Here is a 24,659-nt window from a genome sequence, read left to right on the forward strand (position 1 = left end):
ATAGTCCTGCAGCTGTGGAAGACAGGGCAGGTTCTGCTCCCGAGCAGCCGCTTTCAGTTTTGTGCTAGTGGAAGTAAGCTGGATGCTTGTGTTTTACTGTGTGAGTGAGTGCAAGCTTTCAAGTTTTGGTAAAAGAATTTCAGGTAAGTTGCACAAGGGAAGCAGACTGCTCCAAAAGTAGTAGTTCTGTTGCTTTTTAATAGAAATTAATAAAGTTAGAGCTCTAACATGAGCAAAACACTTCTCAAATGCAGTAGCCTCTAACATTTTCTCTCCTACAAAAAGGAAGTGAGGTGTTTCCCCAACTGTGTCAAAAATGCTCCCTTTCATGCTATTGCACAAAGTGCAGTGATTTCAGACACCCATACAAGCACTAAATCCTTGCGACAGCAGCTGCTACTCAGCAAGAATCAATCCTTGATTCTACTCTAAGCATTTTCCCTTAATGTTTTTTCTAAGCTTAGTAGTAGATTCCTGCATCTGTGCTGGGGACCCTCATTCAACCTTTCTTTAGGGCTGGGGGGGGTGGTGGTGTTATGAGTTCTAGTACACTGGAATCTTACTCCTCACACTTAACTGGTTTTGTACAGCCAGGGTTAAGTGCAGCAATTCCAGAGTGTTGTTTCAGTGAGGCCAGTTACCTTCAAAGCAGACTGTTCCTCTCCCCCACACAGAAGATAAACTAAAGTTGAAATTTTCTGCAGCTTCAGCTCAAACCATGGTTATAGTTACAATGCTAAAAATTAATCAATATACTGACACTATAGTTTAGTTCAGAAGCAGTTGATACAGACAGCTGGTAGAATCAACTTTATTTACAGAATGTTACTGGGAAAGTGTCAAGTTAAAAAAGTATGAAAACAATCTTACAAGGACAAGCTGGTGATTGCAGGTTTTACACAGATTGTTTTAGGAACAACCACTAGAAGTATGGGTGACCCCCAACAGATTCCACATTGGAGACTTCAGCTTGCTATTTCTGTACAACATTGTCTCTGCTGCACTGAAACAAACCCCCCACAGCATGCTGGCAATCATCATCATACAGTCAAGTGATTTTTTTTTTTCTGCTGCTGGTTTTGCATTCAGTGAGTCCTAAGAAAGAGCAAGTCTGTGAGAATTCTCATTTTGCTTTCACCTTTTTAAAAAGGGCACAATGGCCTAAGCTAGATAGAGGACATGACAGCGGTACTAGACTCGACACACATGAGAAAGTGAAGTGAGGAACCATGCAGTAGAAGGATGGAAGAGAACATTTAACTGTTCAGGAAAGTTAAACAGGCTTAAAAGGAACATAGTACTTTAAAACCAAATATACACAGTAAGATCACAAAACTACCCCATCCTCCCCCTTTCAAGCCACAGAACAAGACTCCAAAGGCAAGTTTCACAGTAATTGCATCAGCTGATGCACACTAGATTGAGGACAGTTCTCGGGACTCCCTTCTATAAACAGAACTGAAGGCAGTACAGAACATACCACAGCTATGACTGAGGAGTTGAAGGGTGAGGATTCAAAGGCTCCGTTTTGATGACCTTTAGTAACTGGTTTGAAAGATTAAAACAAGGAAAACACTGCAGCTAAACAAGGACCAGCACCAGCCCTCTTCAAAGAGCTACGACCAGTAGGTACCACAGTCTATGGCAGACTGAAGATCTGGCTTTATCATTACTGGACCAGGTCCCATCCTCAAGGCTGTTCGAAGACTAAACAATTCTCTCCTTCAGTGGGAAGTCACACACACAAGGGATCAGACCTTTGTTATACAGACAGCAAGATGTGGGCTTTTTACTTTGACACTTTAGCTACACTGAGTGCACAGTACATGACAGAAGAATGTGAGAGGGATACCTAGAGGAGATGAGCAGCAAGAAAAGGCAAAGCAACTTTATCCTGTTCACTCACACTTAGGATATGCAACTTCAATCTTAAAGAAAGTCCCACACGTACAATGGAGAAAGATCCAAACCATAGGCACAACTAAAGCTCAACTGTTATCAGCTACTCTTATGTACAGCTGTATAGATTCAAAAAGTCTATTCTATGTGTATATATACAAAAGATTGTTTATACACAAGTCTGTACACAAGGGTCTATACATTTAGTTTTCTGCAGGAGGAATCCATAGCTGCTACCTCTACACTAGAGAATATCAGCACTTCATTCACATATCTTACAAAACCAAAAAAAAAATAGACACTTCCAGGATTAAACTGGCTTTGTCTTGCATCTAAATTTCTTCAGGCTTCACTATTCAAGCCATAATGGATCCTTTAGTCTTGATGCAGACATGAGACCAGAACAGGTGCCATGTGCTTTAGTCTCTCAAAAAGAAATTTTGCACAGAGTGCTAAAAATAAAAAGCCCCAAAACCCAAAACAGAGGTGAAGTCCTGACTATGGACATTTGTATCCAGTCTAAAGAACCACAAGTGTTCCACCCAGTGGTCACTGTTCACTGCCGGTATTCCAGTTCATCTACACTGATGACTTTGGATGGCATGGAAGGGAGAGGCTGCTGCAAGACATCTGAACCAAACCATTTTGCAAGGCCAATGGGAGAGCCACTTCTCTGGCTGGGGCGATGGTCAAGCTGTGTGTGCCCATGAGATAATCCAGTCCGAGGCAGCACATTTTGAGGGGTGGTTTGTGCACCAGCGGCTGATCCCTGTGCTCCTGTGCCTGCGGAATGTAAAGCTATTAGAGGTGGAGCAGTAGTTCACCGGACTGGAGATCTGCCCTAGAGCAATGACCTGATAAGACATGCACCGAATGGGGCTTTTACCCATTCTATTGGTCCTGGGAAATCCAGGCCCCACGTTTATCCTTGTGCTAGTACTCCCATGAATTGCCTGAAACTGTTAGTTCTGGACACAGTATCACATGGTTTTAACTGGAAGACCAGCATCCAACAGAATTTTGTTTGAGATAGGTGGGTGGCTTCTTATCCAGCAAGGACGGACTGCACACATGCTGCAAAAAGCAGATCTGTCAATAGCAACATGTATCTTAAAACCGAATGCTTCACTGAGACTTTCTTCTGGCATGAGAGCCTGCAATGGCCAAAACTACTCCGACACCCCCACAAAATTAGTGATTGTGAGTATCTAAATTAACAAAGTAGCTTCCTATCAGCACAGTATATTGAAACACACCAACAAGTAGAGCACAGCGGGCTAGTTAGTGTTCTAAAACTCACTGTCCTGTTTTACATTTTAGCCTACCTGATCGTTGTAGTTGCTGCTGCATCATCGCCAGCTGCAAAGGTGTCCCAGAGCGTGGATTTAAGATGTGATGGCTTGCTGTTGGTAGCGGATAGAAAGGTTGGCCAAGGATGGGAGCAGATATTCCCTGCAAGTGAGACAGGTCCACTCCAGGAGGAAGCATACCTGTTGAACAACAGTGAGGAAGCTTCTTACCTAATAAGCATAAGGAACTTAAAGCAAAACAAACATTTATATATTTAGATGCATTGGAATTTATTGCCTGGCTTTAAAGGTAAGTTTTGATGTAATAAACATTACTGGTAGTCAGTATCAGTGCGTGCTGTTCCTAACAAAGTCAGTCTTGCAGAGAACATGCATTAACTTCAGGGACAGATTACCTGCTTGCAGCAGAGGAAGATGTTGTGGATGAACCCCCTGTGCCAGCATTCTCTGGACCAATCCCGGATGCAGTTGATGAGCAGGTCGTACAATAGGTACATGGGGAACAAGGGGTACTTGATGAACAGGACGAAGGAAAGGGCCTCCTGGTACTGGGGAGGCCATTGTAGGAGTCTTTCTACCAGTTGATTTAGGTCTGTAGTCTTGCTCTTTGGTGCCACGATTTGCTTGGGTAAGAGGTGTTGAACAGGCAGAGCGCTGCAGTGCGGGTAGTTTGGTACCTAAGGTGGGCAAAGTTTCTTGATCTGCATTCTCCACAGAACTAGACAGTAGGTTATCTGTAGCTAGAATTGAATACAACTATTATAGTCCACAGCTAGAGATTACACCTAATGAAAATTAAAGCTAATGACTGGATTTGATAGCTAGATTCCAGGACTAGCTGAACTTCAGTCATACATAATTAACAGCAAGCATCTGTCTTTCCTGGATGCTGTTGGCCAAATTATTTCAAAACAGTAATGAGAAGGAATATGTTCCACAGAAATCCCTTGACAGCAAGCTTAAATTAGGTCAGAATTTTATTCTTCTTCTTTCTTAGAAATTCTGAACTGGCAGCATGAATGAAGTCAGTCTCAAAAGGCTGCACCTGGGAGGTACAAGGTACAACAGATTCTCCCCAGACAAAATTATAATTTGGAGTTGTGCCAGAAATCTAGCCTGAAGTGGTTTTTTGGTTTAGAAGGCAGCTGCTGCTGATCCCAGACACATCTATGTCTGACATCTGCTTAGCAAGATTTGGAACACTAAAATCACCTCAAGAAGCCACTTCCACAGACCAGATCAGTTCCACTAGATTAGTTAAGAGGAGGCCTAAAATATCTTAGAACCATCTGCTACCAGTTGAGGTAGCAGAGGTAGTTGGAGTGCTAAAATGAAAAATAGTCAACTGTACAATAGGAACCTCAAACTACCTCTGTAGCTCCCAGTACTGAAGTACAATGCCATGGCAGTTAGGCATGTCAGTCTTACTGGGTCAGGCACTTGGTATTGCACATTTCCTTTTGATAGGCACATCAGTTACAGTGACAAAATGCTTCCTTCACCTGCTACACTTAAAAGAGCTTAATTGGTCTCAGCTTTGATTGTTCAGTTAAGACATCTCAAGAGGGCTATTGAGTTGCTTGTATTCAATTACTGGTGTAGAGCAGTATGGAAGCATTGTTAATATGGTTGTTCATCAAGACCAGTTGCAAAGAAACAGTTTGGGACTAAGCCTCAGTGTCACTATTGCTCACAAACTGACAGATAAGGAAAACATGGACTTAAACCCAGCGCTGCTGGAAGGCTGCACTTGGAAGTGTATTCCCTCCATAGCTCTAACTCTTCCTCTTACTATAGGCTCATCTCTACACCCTCCTCATCTCCACAAATCAGAAGTGTCTAAAGTCAGCCTGGGCATATTATGTGCTGAAGCTCTTTGATTCTATTCAAAAATCTCTTCTGCATCTGTTATTTTAAAGCCATTACAATACCTTCACTTGGCCTCTGATTTTCGTCTTTACCATCACTGACTTTCATCTTCCCAGGAACTGGCTCCTCTTTGCTTTTCTCCTTGCTCTCATACATCTTGCGAATCACCGAGGTAGGTGTAAAGGAAGGAGACAGCTGTGGAGAACATAGTAAGAAGCAATGTCTTACTCAGTGCTCATTATCTAGGCCACATTATCTTGGTTGCAGGTGGACATCAGTTCTAGCACATCCTTTCCATTTAAAGCTCTTTTGGATCAGCCACTGTGTGCCCATGATTTTACTTCACCTCGTTTCATAGCTTTATTCTATAGTTTAAGCACTTCTCTTTAGCTTCTGCAGAAGTCTGATACCTTTATTAAAACCAGCAGATGTTCTCAAAGCTAAATGTACCTTAACAAGCTTGAAACAAAGTAGATGAGCTGTATTTTAAGTTACAGCCGTTGCCTCTTTGCTATTGGTTCAGAACAGCAGCTCAACAGCAAGTTCCTACAGTGCTGCCTTATTTGTATTAACCCAGGGCTAACAGATCTGTAGAGAACTACAACGTCTGTATTTTTTTCCAGTAAGGTTACATAGCATCTGCAGAAGCCACTCATTTCGTATACAAACAAAAGTACTTGTTTGATTTAGCAGCTGATAGTCTGTGTTAGTCCTGAGCTGCAAGCAAGTACTTGACTGGTTAATTGGAAAAGCACAGATCTAAGCAACGTTCTACATAGCACTTAAGGCAGTGAGGCAACAGCTTGGCTTTGAGATTATTTATTTTCAAAGTGACCTTGAAGCTCCTAGGTAATGTTTCAGCCTACAGACACTTAATTCAGTCACTTCATACCCAAAGACCAGTGTTGTCTAGAGTGGCTGATGGCTTTCACCGCTTGTCTTCTGAAAAGTTAAGTACCAAAATATGAGAGCCTGAGTTTTCATAGTTATCTTCCTTTGGTTTCAGAAGACCGGGTCAAGGTAATATTAACGGTGCTTCTTCAGTTTTAGAAGAGCTAGTGGTCAGAAAAGGCTGCTTTCCAAAGTGAAGACACTCAGTTAAGTAGGAGGTGTAAGTCACTCTTATGTGGCCACCGATATAACAGGAGTATGACCAACTCCTCTACGGCCTCCCTTTCTCCCACTGAGCACAACTGCTGTGCGCTGCAGGCGCTTCTACAGCTTCTCCGACAATCACTACCCATTAGGTACTGACCATGCTAGTAATGGATGCTGCAGGGGCTGGAGAAGACGCATTCCCTCTGTGTCCTGGTGCAGGGGATTTAGCCACTCGCTGCTGCCTGTTAACGCAGAGGAAGTCAGTAAGAGGCAGCTCTGCTCTTGGCACAGAACGAAAGGCAGGGCTGCCAAGAACCAACGCAAGCTTGAGTGACTACTACCAGTATCTAGTGGAAGACAATATTCAAAAGTCAGCTGACAGTGTACCCCTTACATTTTGCAGTCAGACACTCACCTGTTTCTGTAGCCATCTCTGCTTTTGTCCATTTGTGGTTTACCAAAGCCGTGCTGATAGAAGTTTGCTGCCTGTATGGCCAAGTCATGTGGCAACGCCAGTCCCTCTAACGCAGCTTGCTGTATTTCCAAGGGACTCATCTGAAGTAGTGTATAAAAAACCCCACGTAAATCAAAGCTTGTATTTGGCTGGGATGTTTAAGATACTGAAGATTTACTGCTATAGCTACTAGCGTCTTCACAAAGTGTCTGCCCACCAATAGCCATCTCTTTTATTGACAGACAATGGAAGTTTCAAAAAATCTTGAGGTACTCTAAGATGGGTCCAATTGCAATGAGGTTTCCAGACTGTATCAAATTAAGTCTTTCCATCCTCAAACTCAGAGTGAACTTAATTAAGCAGAAACACCTGAACGCAACAGCTAACTACGTGTTTCCACAAGCTAGTTCTAGACCACACAATATAAAGAGAGATTAATAAAAATTAAGCAAAAGCATTTAATCTAACCTGTGCAGCAACTGGACTCATGGGCTTCCTTACACCTGGAAATGGATCACCAAGCAATTGCTGAGAACCTTGTCCAAAACCTAAAGAACATTCAACAGTTGTATTTAAAAGGACTAACAGTTTCTCTCAACATACACCCCAAAGTTAAACAATTCTCCATGAAATAAGAATTCCTTGTGAAGACTCTCAGCTCATCCCTTAAGTCCGCACAGAGCTATTTCTCTTCCTTGCCACTAGGCTGGAGAGCTACAGGGAGGCTACTGGCAGTGTTTTGCAATACAAATGGTCAAGTAGTCCCTGAAAATTAGTTTCTTTTACAGTAGCTGAGCACATTACTCCACACCAGAATTTACTGTGAGGTCTCACTGATCCATCACAGACACCTACTTTTTTTGGAGATTAATTTAACATTAGAAACTAATAAGTAGAACAGTATCTTGCACTCAAGAGGCAGGCACTGACCTAGTGTCAGGAAGTTTTCATTGTTCTGTAAAGCATTCTTTAAAACAAACTCAAGTAATGAAAAAGGAAAAAAAACTGTGCTGCAACCAGCCTCACCAATGGGTGAAGATATTCTATGGCGCAGGTAATCTGCAGAAGCAGCTCGGGTTGGAAACACAGGCGGAATAGGGGGAGAAGGTGCTCTTTGTGTCAGTAAAGAGGCTGCAGGTTCCAAACCACCTATCAGGCCACTTAAGACATTTGATGAACCAGGTCTGGTAATGGGTGGACCAAGAAGTTCCTAAGAGTAAGTAACAAAAGAATGTTCAGAATATGGTCAATTTATACAAATAAGCTTATTTTACTACACTACAGGCTACACTATTTATAGCAAGTTAGAAAGACAAGGCGGACTTGTGCAACCAGATACACCAATTCTGAATTGCCCTTAGAACTAGGCACTTCGCCAGGTTTTTCATTTTCAAGTTGTAATCACGGGAAACAACGTGACAAGACAAATTTCTAAAACTGAACTACTGACTAGTTCTTCCTCTCTAGAGTCACATCTGACTACTGATCCCTTAATTGCCTTAAATGACTTATTTTCAAATAATTTTTGTTTTCCCACTGGGGACAGGCTTTTAAGTACTTCCCAACCCTCCTCCCAATAAGAAGTACCTGCAGAATATTCTTTGATAGAGGCTGGCCTGGCATCTCTGGAGGTGACATTAAGTGGCTCTCAAGGCTCTGCTAAGAAAATTAAAACATTGTAAATCAGATGTAGATACAACAAGCATCAAACTCATTAAGAGACAATCCACATTTGTTTTGATGACAGAAATAATTTTGCCTGTTCTGTTAGAACCAAATAGAATTCCAGCAAAGTTAAGGGCTGAGCTGTCTCTCAGAACTTCTCTAGCTAAAAAAACGCCTAGTGCTAGAGCGCGTACAGGTACTTCAGCGTGCCTTATTCAAGTCTGAGTAAGATACATGAACGTATACAAATGTGTAAAGTGGCAATGAAACATTGGGCCAAGTGGTCAACTGAAACTATGCACAAACTGGGAAGTGTTCGTATATTAGAGAAATTATTTAAGATATTCTTCTGAGTGTCAAAATTACATGTCAATGTAAAGGGACAGCCAGAAATGAAAGTCTCGATTTAAGGGTGAAATTAGTCTGCAAATTCTTCACAGGGCAAATTTACAGTCTTCACTATCTTTTAGTGAAGTGGGATGAGGCTAAAAGTCCTTGGGTATAGTCTAGCAGGAAAAACAGCTGCTTTAGACTTACTTGGAAGTATTTTACAACACCAGAAGTAGTTATTGATGGCTTCTGGGTCAAGCATACAGTTTAGGCAGTTAGCACGATGAAATTTCTTACTACAATCTCTTCAGTCTAAAGCTTAGTATCATCTGTTGTTTAAAAATCAATCTTTCAGCTAACAAGTATTCAGTTTAGTTTTATCCTAGTACAAATATTTTTAAAATCCAAGTTTAAAATCTTAGATAGTGCACTGACATCTCTATTAAAACAAAAGTCAGTAGAACCAGACATCTGGGCATCCAGTAAGTATTAGCTGTATCTGTACTACAAGCATTTTAACAAAGATGCCTTTTAATAGCAGCACTAAGGCAACCATTAAACTAACACTAGGGATTCTTCCATAAAGAGTGGACTGACGATGTCTGTTATATAGACAGTACCTTTTCTACAGATGTGTAGAACCTACATTTAATAAGGTTCAGACAGGATGAGTTCAAGTGTAGGCAAATCTTAGACAGTAATCAAAATTTCCCCTATAGTAGAGGATTCAGACTTGTCACCACACAGGATCTTTTTTGGGGCAAGTATTTATAGTCTTCAAGTCCAGATATTAATCAATTGGATTAGATATTCACATAGGTCCACTTTCAAGGTGGCAATTGCTAGACTTCTCACATAGTATTAGAGTTCTGGGGCTTTCAGAAACTTACCATGAATCAACCCTGTGAACTCTGAACTGAAGAGAGCCCCACTTTGAATACTTTGGCCAGGGTAAAATGACCAAAGCACCTTCCTTACTTTCCCCTCCAAGTAACAATATTCTATACACAAGCCTGCACTTAATATCATGCTGCTGTATTCAGTCACGGCTCACATGTTCTCAGAAGGGTCCATAAGGGGTTTCCAGTTCATAACTCATGTCTTAGCGCAGTTCAGAAGAGCCAGGTGTCTGCTACTTACATTGACTTTGGGCTGTGAAGGTAGAGTCCCACTTGCCTTCATACTGCTGACTAGTTTGTTAAATGCAGTCATATCTCCATCTTTCTTGATCTGTCTAGAGCCAGCAACATTCAACGCTTCCTCCATTTGCTCAGCCATAAATGGAGTAGCAATTTTTCCCTCCTGATCCACTTTCAGGCCTTTTAGCCCAGCTTCAACTTCTTCCACTGAAAGTACAACCCCTGAATGTGCTGAGAAATACAGAAGAAATACTGGTAAGCCATGGTTCTCTGTCTACAAGTGAGATAGTAATTCTTGTGCATGTGTAGAACACAAGTTGTTTGAAAACAAGGAACAGACAAAAACTTATGTTCTGATATCCATGCTAGCTGTCAAACACAGACCTGTATTTAGACTGATATTCTAATATCCAAGTTAAGATTATTGCCATGCACAACTACAGGCATGTAGGACTCCACAAGAACCTGTTTAGGTTTCAACTGTTAAGTTGTCACTAGCTTTCATTTATCCTGCAAGACATGTTGTTACTTCATTTTACAACTTCACCTGCTTTAAATAGATTATATTCATCTGACAGCTGAATTTGTTCTTTTTCAATTAGGAAAGTGCCATTTATCTTGTAATCCAGAGACCAGAGGGTCTTACAGCCAGTGTAAGCAATGCCAAATTGTCTGAAGCTATCGTAAGTAGACAGAATACATACCTGGAAAATTTAGATACTTTGGAAACTCAGTTACACACTTAGTTTGGTGTGCATAAAGTCTGAAGTAGATTTTTCTCAAAAATCAAAGCCACTATAGAAAGATTTCACTGGCATAACCAGAATAAGGTACAAGTGTTATTAAGCAGTACTTTTTTCCTGTATATGTGTAAATAAATATCTACCAGTGCCTGACATCAAGGCTAGACATGCTTTATAGACCAGCTAACACACATCACAAGGTATGACACCTTAAGAGAAAAGGCAGAAGAGACAGGAGCATGCCATGGGTTGCTGCAGCAGATGTTGGCCCAAAGAAACAAGAAATACTGGAAATTTGGGCAAGAAGGTGGCGAAAAGAAACAATGATGCAGACATGCAGTATGGAACACGAGGAAAAATATGATGTTGGCGGAGAGGAATTGACCTGAACACTCCACAACACTTGAAGAACTGTACAGCATTTTATGGGAATACAGAACCACATCAGGTACTTTTGAGTGAATGGAAGCTTTCCCACAATTTTTGTTCCTTCATCCTTGGTTTGCGAGGATCAAAGTTTAAAAAGCTTTTAGTAGGAAAGTCAGACCAAGTAGAACACAGAAAAGACTTGCAGTTCTATTTAAGTCAAATTAAGAAAAAGCTCTCCACGTGTTAGCTGACACTCCCTACTCCCGGACTGGATGCTTAAGAACATTTGCAGTGCTTGGATGTTTTCCTTCCTAGCTACTTCACACAAATCACACGGTAGCATTACTTTTTGTTCAGTCCAGTTTACATGGCAATACATGCTGCTTGCCAAAGAGAAGCCAATTTGGAATTAGACCTTGAGATTTCAAAGAACACATGCATCTTGCACCCTCCATGCATACTATGGGCCCAAATACGCAAATCCCCAACTCGGAGGTGCCCTCGAACATTAAGTTTAAAGTCAGCCCTGAACTCTGTTTAGAACAGCTGATGCTACAAAAGTGAATCCTAACAGACTAAGTTCCCTGGAATCTCATGATTCTAGCCAAGTTAGCATAACTAAGACAAATCTGTTCCTATGTTGTAGCTCTACGTCAATTATTTAACGTACTGAACAGTGTGAGCACAGACCACTGTGCTTCAAGTGCTAGCAGCGGTCTTGAGAAGTTCAAGTTTACAGTGTGCACTTGAAAAAACTGACATCCTCAAGCCACTGTTCGTCTTTAGATACTGACATTTAATGGATCAACATGATCCATTACAGATGCTTGCAAGAATGACTTACACTAATTTTTGCTAAAGCCAGAGTTTAAATGCCACATAGTTTCAGAGCTGACATTACCAGCCCCCAGTATGAAAAACTTAAGTAAATGCCATCAACAAAGCTGGAAACTCAGATCAAGACTTGCATCATCTTAACTTATGATTATTACTGGCCAGTAAAAGTGGTCTGATAGAGTCCTGATGTCATCCTGTGATTAGGATGAAAAGAGTCAGCGATGACATTGACACAACTGAGATCCATCGAATAGTGGGTTTTCAGTAGTGTAAGCAAACCTATAACACTTCCTACTCCTGGACTTGGCAGTTGAGGTTTCCAGAATACCAAGCCTCTTGCCTTGAGATACTGCATCACAAGAACTCAACAATATCTGAAGAGGCACTTACTGCTCTCTCTAAGCTTTTCCTTGTTGGCTGAAAGACTTGAGAGAAGAGGTTTTAAGTCCACTTTGGCTTTCTGTAGCATTTCTAGGATGTCCACTTTGTTTTCAGAGTGGTCTTCCAATGGAATGGGAGCAAAGTAGTTTCCAGAGTTCTGGCCAGGGGAGAGAATGGCTTGCTCTAGACCTGAAACAGCAAAACCAGCAGCACTGCGACATCATTTTACCAACCCAATGTCTGAAGATGAACATACACCGGTAACCAACTTCAATATGTCACTGACAAGTTAATGCCTCACACCCCTTGCCCAAGATCAGCTGGAAAGTCATCAGGAAGCATGACAAGAACATTTATTAAAAAAAGAACTTAGAGCCGCTTACTCTAAGAGCCTCCAAAAGAATGTCAAGTGCTTAAACTGTGGGAGAATTCACTATCCTAAAGCTTTATCTGCCATGTTCTTAAAGAATGAATAGGAAGGAATATGGAAGGAGCTATCTGACCCTGCATTGTCCTGTAGTCTTACCTGCTAGCCTCTCCAGTTCCTCATGTGGTGTAGATCTCAAGCTGCTTGACCGACTTCCAGAACGACTAGGATTAGAAAACCACCTGCTGAACCTGCTGGCAGACACTGAACCTTCCCCCAGCACATCCTCTATCATCTAGGTTATGAGAGAAAAAAAAAGTAATCTTAACAGAAGCAAGATCAGCAACACTAAGAAGCTTTACAACCATGATTCTTCTGCTACAGACAACTAGATGCTGCTCCCAGAGTTTAGAAGCTTTGAACCGCTTTTTTTCCTTCCATCATCGCAGCATTTGTGTAGTCAGCCAGCATAACCCATCATACAGCTTCTACTTGTACCAAATACTTGTTCAGAGTAAAACTGTAACTGACACAGCATAACCAGCGCATCCAAAGACCCTTAACTACGCCATTTTAAAGAGGATGTGCCAAAAAAGTTTGCCACAAGAATTAAAAGAAATTCTAACTAGTAATTCTGACAGTCAGGTGGGTCAAAGCTGGTCCCTGTCACTGTACAGAAGGAGTACTCTGATCTGTTGTATCTTCCACAATCATGATTCAATTTACTTCCAGCACTGGCCAAGAACAATGCCTGGAATGAAGTGCAATGACTACTCCTGACCAGTGAGCATCCCACATGGGCTGGGGCAGAGGCCAGTAGCTAAGGGCTACTTGCTTGCACTTCACATGCTGAACCATTCTGGTTGGTAATAAGAGGGTTGCATTCTTCAGGTCAGAGTCTGCACCATCAGCAGAGCACTGGCAGCTAGCACCTCCTCCCTCCGGGCAGAGCTCAGGTCACTAAGCAGTACTTCATAGTTACGTGTCAGAAGTCACTACAGTTTATAGCGACTGTTTGCTTCTTTGCTCATCATTACAGGTATTTAATAACGGTGCACTATAAAATGTAACTCGAACTAAAGCTCTTCCTATCTTGCAAGAAAGCATCCACTTAAAAGCCTGCTCAGCAGGCACTGATGCAGTTTCACCATACAGCACATTTACTTTTAGACAAAAGAATAGCTTCCTTCTGCCAGAGAAGCTGTTTTCTCTGAAACAAGGGGCACTCAACACTATTTAAAACAGCAAAAACAAGACAGTACTGACCCATTTGGTTTTGATTGTTTCAATCTAACATGTGAGAAGAATTAAGACAGTTATGTCAGGAAACATATAAACCTACTAACTCTGACACTTGTCACAGCATTATCACCAATACAAAAGAATATTATGATATGCTCTGGCTAGTCTGAGCCTCACTTTTTTGACAAATTATAACATCTGCCCAATAAAGTTTCATCAGCAGATATATTGTGACTTGGGAATTCCCTGCTTTGGAAAGGAGTCACCATCTTGCAGATAGGCTGAAAAAAATCAGATTGTCAAGTCTAAAGACACACCATGTACATCTTCTGTAGGGAGAACAAACTCTCTACTATATTTGTGAAATTACTGCCACCATATGATGAACCTTTTTTAATGCAAGCAGCTTTTCCACATTGAAGGCTAGGTCAGGATTCTATTTTTTAAACCTTAACATTTCAAAACTGTGTATCAGATCTGTTTCTTTGCTGTCAGAACATGATCAATTTTTTTTTTAAACACACAGTTACCTTTCTATATCACTAAGCCTTTTTACTCAAATTCTATCTACTAATCAGTTATACCATCTGGAATAGTCAAGAATAGCTTTTCTTCCTAGCAATGGAGAGGTAAGAATAGAAACATCACCAGTTTATGAATTAGGCCCATGCTTAGTACTTGCTGGACCTGCTCACCCTTTCCTGTGGTGAAGGGGAAAAAAACATGCTGCGATACCAGACCAGTTACAGCTTTCAGATTAAAACCAGCAAACACCAACCATCCACTACTGCCTCTAGAGAGCAGATGTTCAACAACTGTACACTACCAACAGAAGTATCAGAATCCCCAGCTGGGATGGAGGTGCAAATGGACTGAAGGCAAAAAACTACTATTGAAGAAGCCTGTGGTACAAATATCACATCTTTTTCTTCATAGTAATAGACATTACTAGCTCCTAGGTATCAGTAGCATCCCACACACAAGGTGGGCTACACAGAGTATCTACTAGCCACGTCACTAACATTGTTCAAACCTGCTTTTGACTGAATTAGTAGGCTACATTTGTTTTTCCAACTCAGTAGTAATAGTTCTAAATAACGAATTAACCACTACACAGAGGTTTAAGTAATAAAGATTCAAACCCTCTCAGACATACATCCTCTTTCAGCCATATTACTGGTATTGATAACAACGCAATCATCTCAGAGACAGTATTCATCAGGTGTCTCCAGGCTTACTGCCTTCCAGAAAGCTTGTACAGAACATGCATTTGCTGCAATTCCCAGACTCAGCTGCAAAAGGTTGTTTTCAGCTATACTAAATCTGTAGTGAATCTTCTCTGAACATATCTGTAATACTGCCAAAAGAAATCCATCCAAGATGCAGACTTTGAGTCTTCAAGTAATGATCAAAAGAAAGGAAAAACAGTCAGCTAGTTTGCCTCAAACACATTCTTTGGAGATGGAGCCAGTCCTAGGGATAACACTTCAGAAGCAACATCCCAACGCTCCAAAGGTAAATCTCTGCAAATTCATCTCAGACTCACACATTGCATAAAGCAACTTTCACAAAGCAAGTTTTAGCTTTCATTGAATGCAGGAGCAGCAAAAAAAACCATATTCTCATTAATACAGCCAGTCTTAAAAAAAAAAAAAGAAAAACAAACCCTCACCGAAGCCAGGCCAGGAACACTTTTATCCAAGTTAAAGAACTCATTGAAGTCAAACTCTCCTGGAGCTGGTTCTTGTAAAACTGCTTCCTTAGGAACTTCTTGATCTGCTGGAGTTTCATTGGCAAGGACAGTTTGCACTTCATCCTCTTCTGCCACTCCACCATTGCATTCTATCCCTTAAAGAGAAAATCAAGGGCTTGCTGAGTCACTGAACCAGACTATTTCCTGAGGGAACAGTGCCTCACAGTCAATGCATCTGCCTAGGCACTAGGAGCACAGGGCTGAAGTCATTTAGCCACCTATGTGACATCTCATCAGTTATATTGTGCTGGCTGCAGTCTCTCACAGCAGAAACTAGCACCCACTCGAACTCCTAGCACAGAGCTTCTAGGCTGTAATTAAGAACACCTACCTCAGGAAAGTAAGAATTGCCATTGAATCATGTGTAAACAACTGCCTCCTGATCGACCCAGGAAGCACACAGAACAGATCAGGTGTTATGTCGCAGCAAGCGGATACAGCTGTTGTAGTAAGTTAAGAACTGCTGCTGTTTTCCCATCAAAAAATCCTTTGGCAGCTCCCACCTTCTTCCTAGGTGCCCCAGAGAACAGACTCTCTGAAAGCTGGTACTTGACATGAGTTCTTAATATTGTCAACCCACAACAAATATTGCTCCTACTCCTTCAGCAGGAGTAAAACACGTGTCATTTTTAAGACTCAGCAAGCTTGCATGGAAACTGCAAAAAAGCTGTGACATGACTACAAATGTAGTATGGTTGAGACTGTACTACATTTTAGTTAAGTGAATACATGATTAAACCCAAATGCTTCAGGTTTAGGTTGTCCACTTGCAGAATTTCTAGCATCAAGAAGTCAACTTCTCTCTGGCCTCAGAGAAGTTTATACTACAGCTTTTGCAGTGGTAATAATTGTAGACTTGAAGTCCAATAACTGCAGACAAATTCAGATAGTCTCCCAATTCAGCTTAAAGCTATATTACTGGCAGCTAGCTGTATGTCCAACTCTGTGTTCCCAACGTCAGTATCACTGTAAGGAAAAAAGTATTTCGAGTACCTCAGAGCATTCGCTTAGTTTCAACTAAGCCTTTAGCACCCAGCAGGCTACAGAAATGGACAAGACCCTTTTAATAGCCTATAAATTCCTGATATCATTCAACATCCATACAAGGCTTTTCCCCAGCCTCTCAGTCTTGCCTGTCTTTTGGAAAAAATAGTATTTTACTACTTAAAGGTATTTGCAATCTGAAAGATTAGTCATGAGCCTTACATCTGGTACTTCAGGATGACCAAAAGCTATGCAAGTTTAAGATAAGGTTGATAAACTACATTATTCTTCACACTTGTCTGGATCTGTAACAATGCCCTCTCTACCCAGCCATAGTAGCAGACAAGGAAAGCTTTTGCCAAACTTGCCATTACCTTCTTTCAGCGAGGCTGTGCGTCGTCTTGTACGTTTTCTCCCTTTGTGATCTTCCTCCAAAATTTTATCATCAAAGCCTGTGAGCTCAATGGTTTCAGACTGACTTGTGGGACCAGCAGAGAACCACTCAGGTTCCTCTTCAGTGTAAGAGTCATTCCTTCTTCGCTCCCCAAAGACACGTTTGCTGTCACCAAATTCCCTCTGAAGTGGGATATTAAAAACATTAACCATAAAATGCTGTTTCATAAGATGCCTCCCTGAAGTCCAAAGCAAATGACAACTTTTTCACACCAGTTCTGGGCTCTTTTTCTTTTTAAAGTGTATATGCCCACTCTGCATGCTCAGTAAGCTTTTAAATTTTGAATTTTTGTTGAATTTCTGCTTCATTACACTGAAGGCTATCAGTCTGCAAGTGCCTGTATAAACTCAGTCTTGTATCTTGTGAGGTAGGCTAATGATTCCTCCTTTTTAATAAACTCATGCATGTCTGAAAGCACAGAAAGCTTCCATGTGCTGAGGTTAAAAACAATGCTCACTGACAACTGCTAGGTCAAGAACTACAAATGAACTATTAGACTTTTGAATATCTTGCTATTAAGTCTACCACAGGCAAGGTTTGCAAGACACACAGCATTAGATGTATCCCTGTTGATCTGTCCCAAGGACTGAAAACTAAGTTTCTGAAGCACTGAGTGCTCACCCCTTACACCATTAAGAAGAAACAGCCTACTTGCATGGAACACTTAGCTGCTCTATGCAGTTAACCTCTTGCTTTTAGTGCAAAGTGTCCAAAAACTCATTTAATATGCAATCAGGAAAAGAAAGAACAAACCCTGAAGCGTTTATCTTTGTAGTCCCTCTCACGATCTCGGTCTCTTGCATCTCTAGAATCACGGATGTCTTTTTCACCACCCCGGTGGTCTTTATCAAAGTTACGAGAAGAGATAATTCTTCCACTGCCAATCCTACGGCCACCAATAACACGGACACCATCATTCTCCTTTTCTAACGGGCTCCCCGCTCGACGGGAGCTAATAGCTGCAGTTACGTGACAGCCACCTCCAAAGCTTCGCCTTTGTGGACTCAAGACTACATCCAAGTCATCTTCTTTCACTCGCTCTCTTGGATCTAGAAGTCAAAGACCATATAAAAAGCATTGGATTTAATGTATATGACAAAACACAGGCGAGGTATGAATACAAGGCCTTCTGTTCCATAGCCCTGATGCTACCTCAGAGCTTTCTGAAGAACACTCATGATTTATTTTTGCAAAGCTAATCTAGCTGAGACCACAGAAAAAAAAAAAACTTACAGTTGGATATTGAGGAATCATTGCAGTCCCCTAGGAAGTACTTGCTTTCCCAGTATAGACCTTCTAAGCATTCAGTCTTGAACTGCAGGGAAACCAGCCTCTGCACTTGCATTATTGCAGACGTATTTGCTACGATATAGCAAGAACAGCAGGATAGAGTAACCACCTGCTATCTAGGGCTGCTCTTGGATAACAGAAGACCAGAACCTAGACTATAGTTGGAGCAACCACGGCTTCCCTGACACTTATTCTATGCAGTCAAACAATTTTCAGAAAGACTTTGTTCAGCCTCATTTGTCATCCCAAAGGAAAGGTTTTGCCAACAGCCTACGTTCAGTTTTGAGTCTGGTGAAGAACGCACTTACCTACTATCCTCCGCATAAGAGAAGTCCGATCTGAATCCAAATCTTTTTTAAAGCTTTCCACTGGTGAAGTTCTTCCTGAACTTGGATATAAAGATGCATGCCACTTCTCTGGATCCCAGACACCATCACTATGAAAATAAAATTGCATGACTGTTTACTACTTGTAGGCTAATAAATAATTCATAGTACTGCTGCTGAAAACCTAGAATTCACTGACTAGCAATTGGTACAAGCAAAACATCTTTCATACCCAACTTCTAAGTCTTTGCCTTACTATACTTTATTACCCCATACCTGGTATTCTGGATCTCTTCTGTAACAGTAAGGAAGTCTAATACTCAGCATCAGATTATAACAGGGACGACGTACGGACACGTTGTCCCAACAGTTATTGGTGAAGTTTGCCTGGTACGCTGCAAGGTAGCTCACGTAGATCGTGTGCTGCTGTTCTTAAGCATTCAGAAAATTTTACCTCAATCTCATACTTACTTGTACAATAAATTAATCTGAATAGTAAAGATACTGCTGTTTAGCAAACTTACAAACACAAACCAAGAACACTCTCACCTTCATATTCAGATGAGGTACACTGACAACATGGGAGGGCAATCCATCAAGCAAGTCAGCCTGCTGCGACATGACCTAGTCAGTCTGTGCTACACAGCCATCTATGTTCTTGGTTTTCCCTACAAGCCTGTAAGACTTGCACAGTGTTGAAGTTATTTTCCACAGGCTTTCATGTTATAATCTTTGTTCAAAGCACAAAATTCCTAGCTAAAGCATTAAGCCTTTCTTAGTAGATTAGTACTTCTGAAAACAGTCACACACTAAACTCTGGAGCACATAGATCTTGCATCAACGTAAGCACACTTCTTAGCCAAACATTTTTTGCAATTTAAACTTCCATTTTGAAAGAAATGTGTATTGGTTTTGTATAATCAAGAAAATACCTGTCATATTTCTCAGAAAGACATGAAGGTCTTTGCTTAGAGTAGGGACGCTCTTTGATATCCAGCAGTTCCTCCTAGAAAGAGCAGGAAGTTAGTTCCAATTCTCACCCAAACAAGATTAAAGTGACCCAAAATATCTATACCAGACTGCCTGTTCATTTCAGTTTTTTTAATTTGACAACCCAAGTTTCCTCATATGTTGTTTCATTTCTTGTGAAACACTGCAGTGAATAGCTGACATCAGACAGCAAGTTTATTTTTCAGTTCTTCTACCAGTGGCCACTGGGCAAACGCTTACTTGAAGCACTAAACCTTACTAGGTCAGGTTCAGCCCTCATTAACACTTCAACAGCTGCTCACATCATACAGGTTTACTAGTCACTTCCCTGGACAGTTCAGCTTAAAAGGAAGACAGGCATCATTGACACTGGAGCTAGTAAGTTCTCAAGATGGAATCGAAGTTGCTATGTTCAATGCTATATAAGATTCAGCAGGTAAAAAAAGCATTACCACAATACCAGTTACTACTGTAGATCTGGAAATTCCAGACAAGCCTGCCATTTCTGACCACCACCAATTCCAAGACACCTACATGTACGTTATACAATTATCCACTCTACCCAACACCAAATCAATGCTGAACAATTACTTCAGTTTTTCCACTTTCTTTCAGCTTTCAAGCACAGTCCTTTGTTTACTACTGCACACCTCGAGCAGTCAGGCATTTGAGGCAGACTAGGAATCCATCTGCAGCCTCACTGCAGTGTGTCACATTTAAAAAGCATTATTAATGGTGTGATTATCAGTGCTTTGTATCGTCATCAACTTGGCTGCAGTCAAGAGGCACATTTCTAATTGAACTTACTCAGTCTCCCTAGATTACCTTTCTACAGTCTGCCTTGCTCCCAACTGCACCGATTTGATTCAGAACCGCACAGAAACCAGTGGGCAGCTGGAAGGATAAAGAAATCCTAACAGCAGACACCACACATCAGCCAAACTGAAGCAGCAAATCTCTTTACCTTTTCCCCAAGAATACAATATCCTCTAGAGCTTTTACATCATTATCCCCATGTGATTAAAATCAGTTCATTAGCTATGTGAGCTTGATACTTGAAAGTTTCCAGATGGCAGCTTGGTAGCTGGACAAAACCTTAATATGCACAGACACACTCCCAAGCATCACCCTGTACTAGCCTTCAGCAAAAAGAGTTCCATTAAAGGGAGGGAGACTGGCCTCTCTGCCCACAGCTTCCCAAAATAAACCCTGATCCACAAGGAACATCAGTGCTGTAACACTATCACAGCCTGATGCAGATATCACAAGTATTAACAGCACTGCCCAACAGACCTGATATCAGCTATTCTGTTGGCCACGAGAGGGAGTCCATACACTCGCAATCAGATCCTACTGCAATTCTTCCACTCAAGTGAGGAAAATTTGAATTGTTTCTTGGCTTTTGCTCATTAGCTCTGCACCCTTCAAGCAACAGCTTCCAAAAAACTAGAAGAGACACAGCTTGGACACTCTCATAATGGAGATTAACACTGGCACTTCTGGAGAGTCGTTTTGGGTTGTGTGGGGTTTTTTTTTTTTAATTCATACATCAGTACTTTTAAGTGAGTGGGAGAAAAGTCTGTTTAGCTGTTATTAAACAGTTTATTCAAACAGTTTAGAAGGATTCACCATATGAGCCAATTGTTTTCCTACTGGTAGTAAACAAATACAAACTGTTAAAGTAAATGAGTCCCCTTTCCAAATCAGCAGCACATGTCCTGACAGTGCTCCTCCCATCCCTAATTAATAGAAAACTGGATCACATGAAGATGTCTTGAGGATGTTGACTACATGAGCACCTTAAACCAGCTATATTTAGGACATTACTTGTTAAAAAAACCACCAAGATGCAAGATATTTTAAAACAGATTGATTTCTGGTGTTTCCTGACTTCAGACTCCTTGGAAACCAACAGATCAACAAGACAAGATGCCTTCTGGCACTAGTTCTGCAACTTTATCCTGCTCAGAAACGGTAGGAACTGAATTAATAAAATAGAAGCTGCGAATGCACCAGTTCCATGGTACAGCTACCACCAGCACCAGCTGAATACTGCCCAAAAAAGCAAGAGAATTTCAAACTGCATTCGGCTACTACTCCTGAGAGAAGCTGGGAAAGACTGAACGAGTACAGATACTGCTTTTCCAGCAGTGAAAGTTTAAAGACAGCTCCTCTCCTTCACTTTATAGTTAATTAAATAACAAGGTCTGAACAATCGCATACTTTGCATCTTGGAAGGTTAAGCGTACATCTTTCCTAGGAAGTCAGACAGAATTAGAAAGCCATACTATTCCCATGTAAGTTTTGCCAATTCTGAAGTACTTCGTTGATTGTTGATGTCTACTTAAAACAAGCCAGCCCCACTATCTCAACAGAACAGAGCCACAATGATAATCTTTTTCTCTTTTAAAAAACAACCTACTAGGAAGCTAACAGTTCAGAATTCCTCAAGCAAGATAACACAGTCAGCAACAGTACACTGTCTGCCCTGTTCCACACTTCAGGCCATTTGTTGTAAAGTATCTTAATAGATTTCCACAAAGCATTGACCACCTGTTCCCACAGCTTTCAGCAACGGGAAAATCAGCCACCATTAAAGACTCTTTCTAAAAGCATGTTTCAGCAGTGGTACCAAAACCCCAAACAAAACTTGAACCTTGAACCCCACAGCATATTAAACCCACTTAGTATTAAAAGAATCTTTATTTGCAAGTTATTGTTCTTCCATTCATGCATATATTTAGGTGTCACAGCTAAACAACAGCACCTGTGTTGAACTGTTAACATTAAGCACTAGAGTCATAAGTGCTTGGGCTTCCAGCAGCCAAACAGAACAATCTGAAGTTACAAAAGGCACCTCAGTAAACGCATTAAAGCTCCTGATAAGTCCTAGTGTGCTCTATGTTCTAAGGAAGTGGCATCTACTATAAGGAAACATTTTGGTCAACTTCTTAAAGGAATGCTGCTGAAAGTAGAACTATGATGGGCAAGTGTTTGAGTAAGCTGGTAGAACAACATACTTCAGTCTTACCCTAATCTCTCCAGCACAGGTGGTGAGGTGCTCAGATATTAAAATAAAGTGGTGGGAACCAAAAGCATATCAAGGACAGGATCACACAGCTACATCACATTTAACAAGTTGCTCATCTTGCACCACCCTGCAATCCTAATCCAGGCAAAGGCTCTTCAGCCTTCACCTCACTGCTTCCCTCTCCCTCCACCTCCCACTCCACTTCTGCAGCCAATAGTTTCACGCGCAACTTTAAGAGGAAAGGGGAGAGCCAACCTTTGTGTAACGATGTGGGTATTTTGTTGTAATTCTGTTCAACTCCAGGAAAGCATCACCATTTTCAGTTTCTGTTACACCTCCTCTTTTATCCATGGTTACTCCAAAGCCTTTGACCACGGACCTAACCAAAACAAAGCCGAGCCGTCAGGTTTTGAGACACACACTTGTAGCGGGCACATCTTCCTTCCAGCCCAAGACTATTCAGGGTTTAGATACAACAGAAACGCGCTCCCCAGCTGCGCCTTCTTCTACCTGTAGCTTCCCCTGCTCCAGCCAAGCGCCTCTCGCCGAAACACCGACCCCGCTCCCGCCGCCCAGCCAGCCCTGCCCCGCGCCCAGCTCCCACGCAGCTTTAGCACAAAGATCCCTCCGTGGGCACGGCCGGCAGAAGAGGTGCCGAGCGCCAAGGCCGAGGAGCGCGGGACGCGCGGGACCGCCGGGACCCCCCCCCCGGGCCCCGCCGCGGCGCCCGGAGGGGACGGGCGCCACTCACACGGCGGCGGGGGCAGCGCGGCCCGCGGCGCGGCCGAGGCCCCGTCCCACAGCACCGGAGCCGACGGGGGGGGGGGGGGGGGGGGGGAGGACGGCGGCGGGGCAAGTGACTCAGCGGATCCTCACCTGCGCCGGCGGCCCCGCCGCCGCCGCCCCCAGCCCTGCGCCCAGGCGGTCGTACTCACCGCGCCGGCGGCGGGTCTCCCGACGGCGCTCGGCTCCACTGAAGGCCTTACCGCCGCCCGCGGCGTTTCCTGCTCCCGGCCACCGGCTCCGCTTGGCCCCTGCCCGCCCCCCCGGCGGCGCCCTGCGCCGCGCTCGCCCCCCCTACGCGCCACACGCGCACCGGGCCGGCGCCGTCCCCCGCCCGCCTCCGCTCGCGCGGCTCCGGCCCCCTCCGCGCTGGCTCGCGCGCCCTCTCCCTATTCGCCCGACTCTGTCTCTCCTCAGCCGCCGTAACCGGGGCCTTCCGCTACCCGCCCCGCACCCATTTAATGGCCCGCGCGCAGGCGCGGCGACGGGAGCGCGCACCGGGGCTCCCCCGCGCGGCGCCTGACTGGGAAAGGCGGGCGGCGGCGGCGGGGCCGCGCTCTGCCGCTGTCCGGCGGCGTGTCCCCGGCTCGGGCGAGCCCGCCTCACCGTCGTCTCACCTTGCGATCGCTGCGATGGGTGAGGAAAGGCTCGGGGCGCCCCGAAGGCCCGCAGGCACTCTCGGCGGGCAGCCCTGCGGGGGAGGCGGCCGCCGGGAGCAGCGGCGGCGGGACGTGGTGCGCGCCATGTGCCGGGCGCGGGGCACCGGGCGGCGGCGGGGACGGCGGCGGGCAGGGGACGCGCCGCCTCAGGCCCGCGGCTGCGGGGAAGGCGCGCAGTGAAGAAAGGGCGGGAAACGGCGGCGCGAGCGCGGCCCCCTCAGCGCTTCGGGCCGAGCCTGACAGCAGCGGCGGTGGCGGGCGGCGGGGCTGACAGCTTCGTTAGCGCCTTCGTCGTGCTCTCCCCCTCCTCGTACCACGCGTTTGCACGGAGTAATGCACGGGCTGGGGGACGTCTCCCCGTCAGCGGCCGCCTGCAGCGGAGCGCCGTCGTGTTCCCGCCGTGTGTGGCCCGTCCCCCCGGGAGCGTGAGGGGAGGTCTGAGCGGGCCTGGAGGCAGCGCTGCTGAGGCGCCGGCGGGAGCGTCAATTGCCGGTGCCCCGCGCACTGCCCTGTCAGGTTGTATGTGTGTTAAAACAGCCTTTATCCGACTTTCTGGCAAAAGTGAAATTCGGCACCCCCATGGACCGCAGGAGGTGAATCGGTGTAGTGAGCAGAGCAGCTTATTTGGAGGCGCCTGACAGGTCTTTTCGTTGCTGCTCGTAAGGAGCAGAAGTTGTTCTCGACGT

General features: G+C 43.5%; 1 protein-coding gene across 5 annotated transcripts; it reads right to left on the reverse strand.

Annotated features, from left to right (window-relative positions):
* Nucleotides 1–795: 795 nt before the first annotated feature.
* Nucleotides 796–24,059, reverse strand: EIF4ENIF1 (eukaryotic translation initiation factor 4E nuclear import factor 1). 5 transcript variants are annotated; one of them, XM_086474130.1, is made up of 19 exons: nt 23,932–24,059; nt 22,787–22,910; nt 19,443–19,516; nt 18,493–18,620; nt 17,648–17,943; nt 16,815–17,016; nt 15,376–15,551; nt 12,621–12,756; nt 12,104–12,283; nt 9,766–9,995; nt 8,218–8,289; nt 7,657–7,840; nt 7,099–7,178; nt 6,592–6,731; nt 6,334–6,418; nt 5,141–5,273; nt 3,605–3,949; nt 3,225–3,389; nt 796–2,682 (listed from the first exon to the last, which is right to left on the reverse strand). In XM_086474130.1, the coding sequence occupies exons 1-19, from the start codon at nt 24,057–24,059 to the stop codon at nt 2,456–2,458; spliced, it is 3,105 nt and encodes a 1,034-aa protein (XP_086330256.1). In that variant the 3' UTR covers nt 796–2,455. The 5 variants fall into 5 exon arrangements, with proteins under 5 accessions (XP_086330256.1, XP_086330254.1, XP_086330252.1 ...); XM_086474128.1 differs by lacking the exon at nt 23,932–24,059 and having other exon boundaries at nt 8,218–8,286; nt 22,787–22,900; XM_086474126.1 differs by lacking the exon at nt 23,932–24,059 and having other exon boundaries at nt 3,605–3,886; nt 22,787–22,882.
* Between the last annotated feature and the right edge of the window lie 600 nt (nt 24,060–24,659).

Source organism: Leptosomus discolor, chromosome 16 (genome assembly GCF_034619465.1).
Source record: "Leptosomus discolor isolate bLepDis1 chromosome 16, bLepDis1.hap2, whole genome shotgun sequence".
Lineage (NCBI taxonomy): Eukaryota > Metazoa > Chordata > Aves > Leptosomiformes > Leptosomidae > Leptosomus > Leptosomus discolor.

Bases quoted from the DNA above. Each gene is read 5' to 3' on its own strand.
- EIF4ENIF1 (XM_086474130.1), bottom strand. From the start codon at position 24,059: ATGGCGCGCACCACGTCCCGCCGCCGCTGCTCCCGGCGGCCGCCTCCC. The intron at 17,944-18,492 runs GTAAGTGCGTTC...TTTGACTTCTAG, and splicing joins TCTTATGCGGAGGATAGTAG to ATCCAAGAGAGCGAGTGAAA. The intron at 15,552-16,814 runs GTAATGGCAAGT...TTTCTCTTTAAG, and splicing joins CACAGCCTCGCTGAAAGAAG to GGATAGAATGCAATGGTGGA.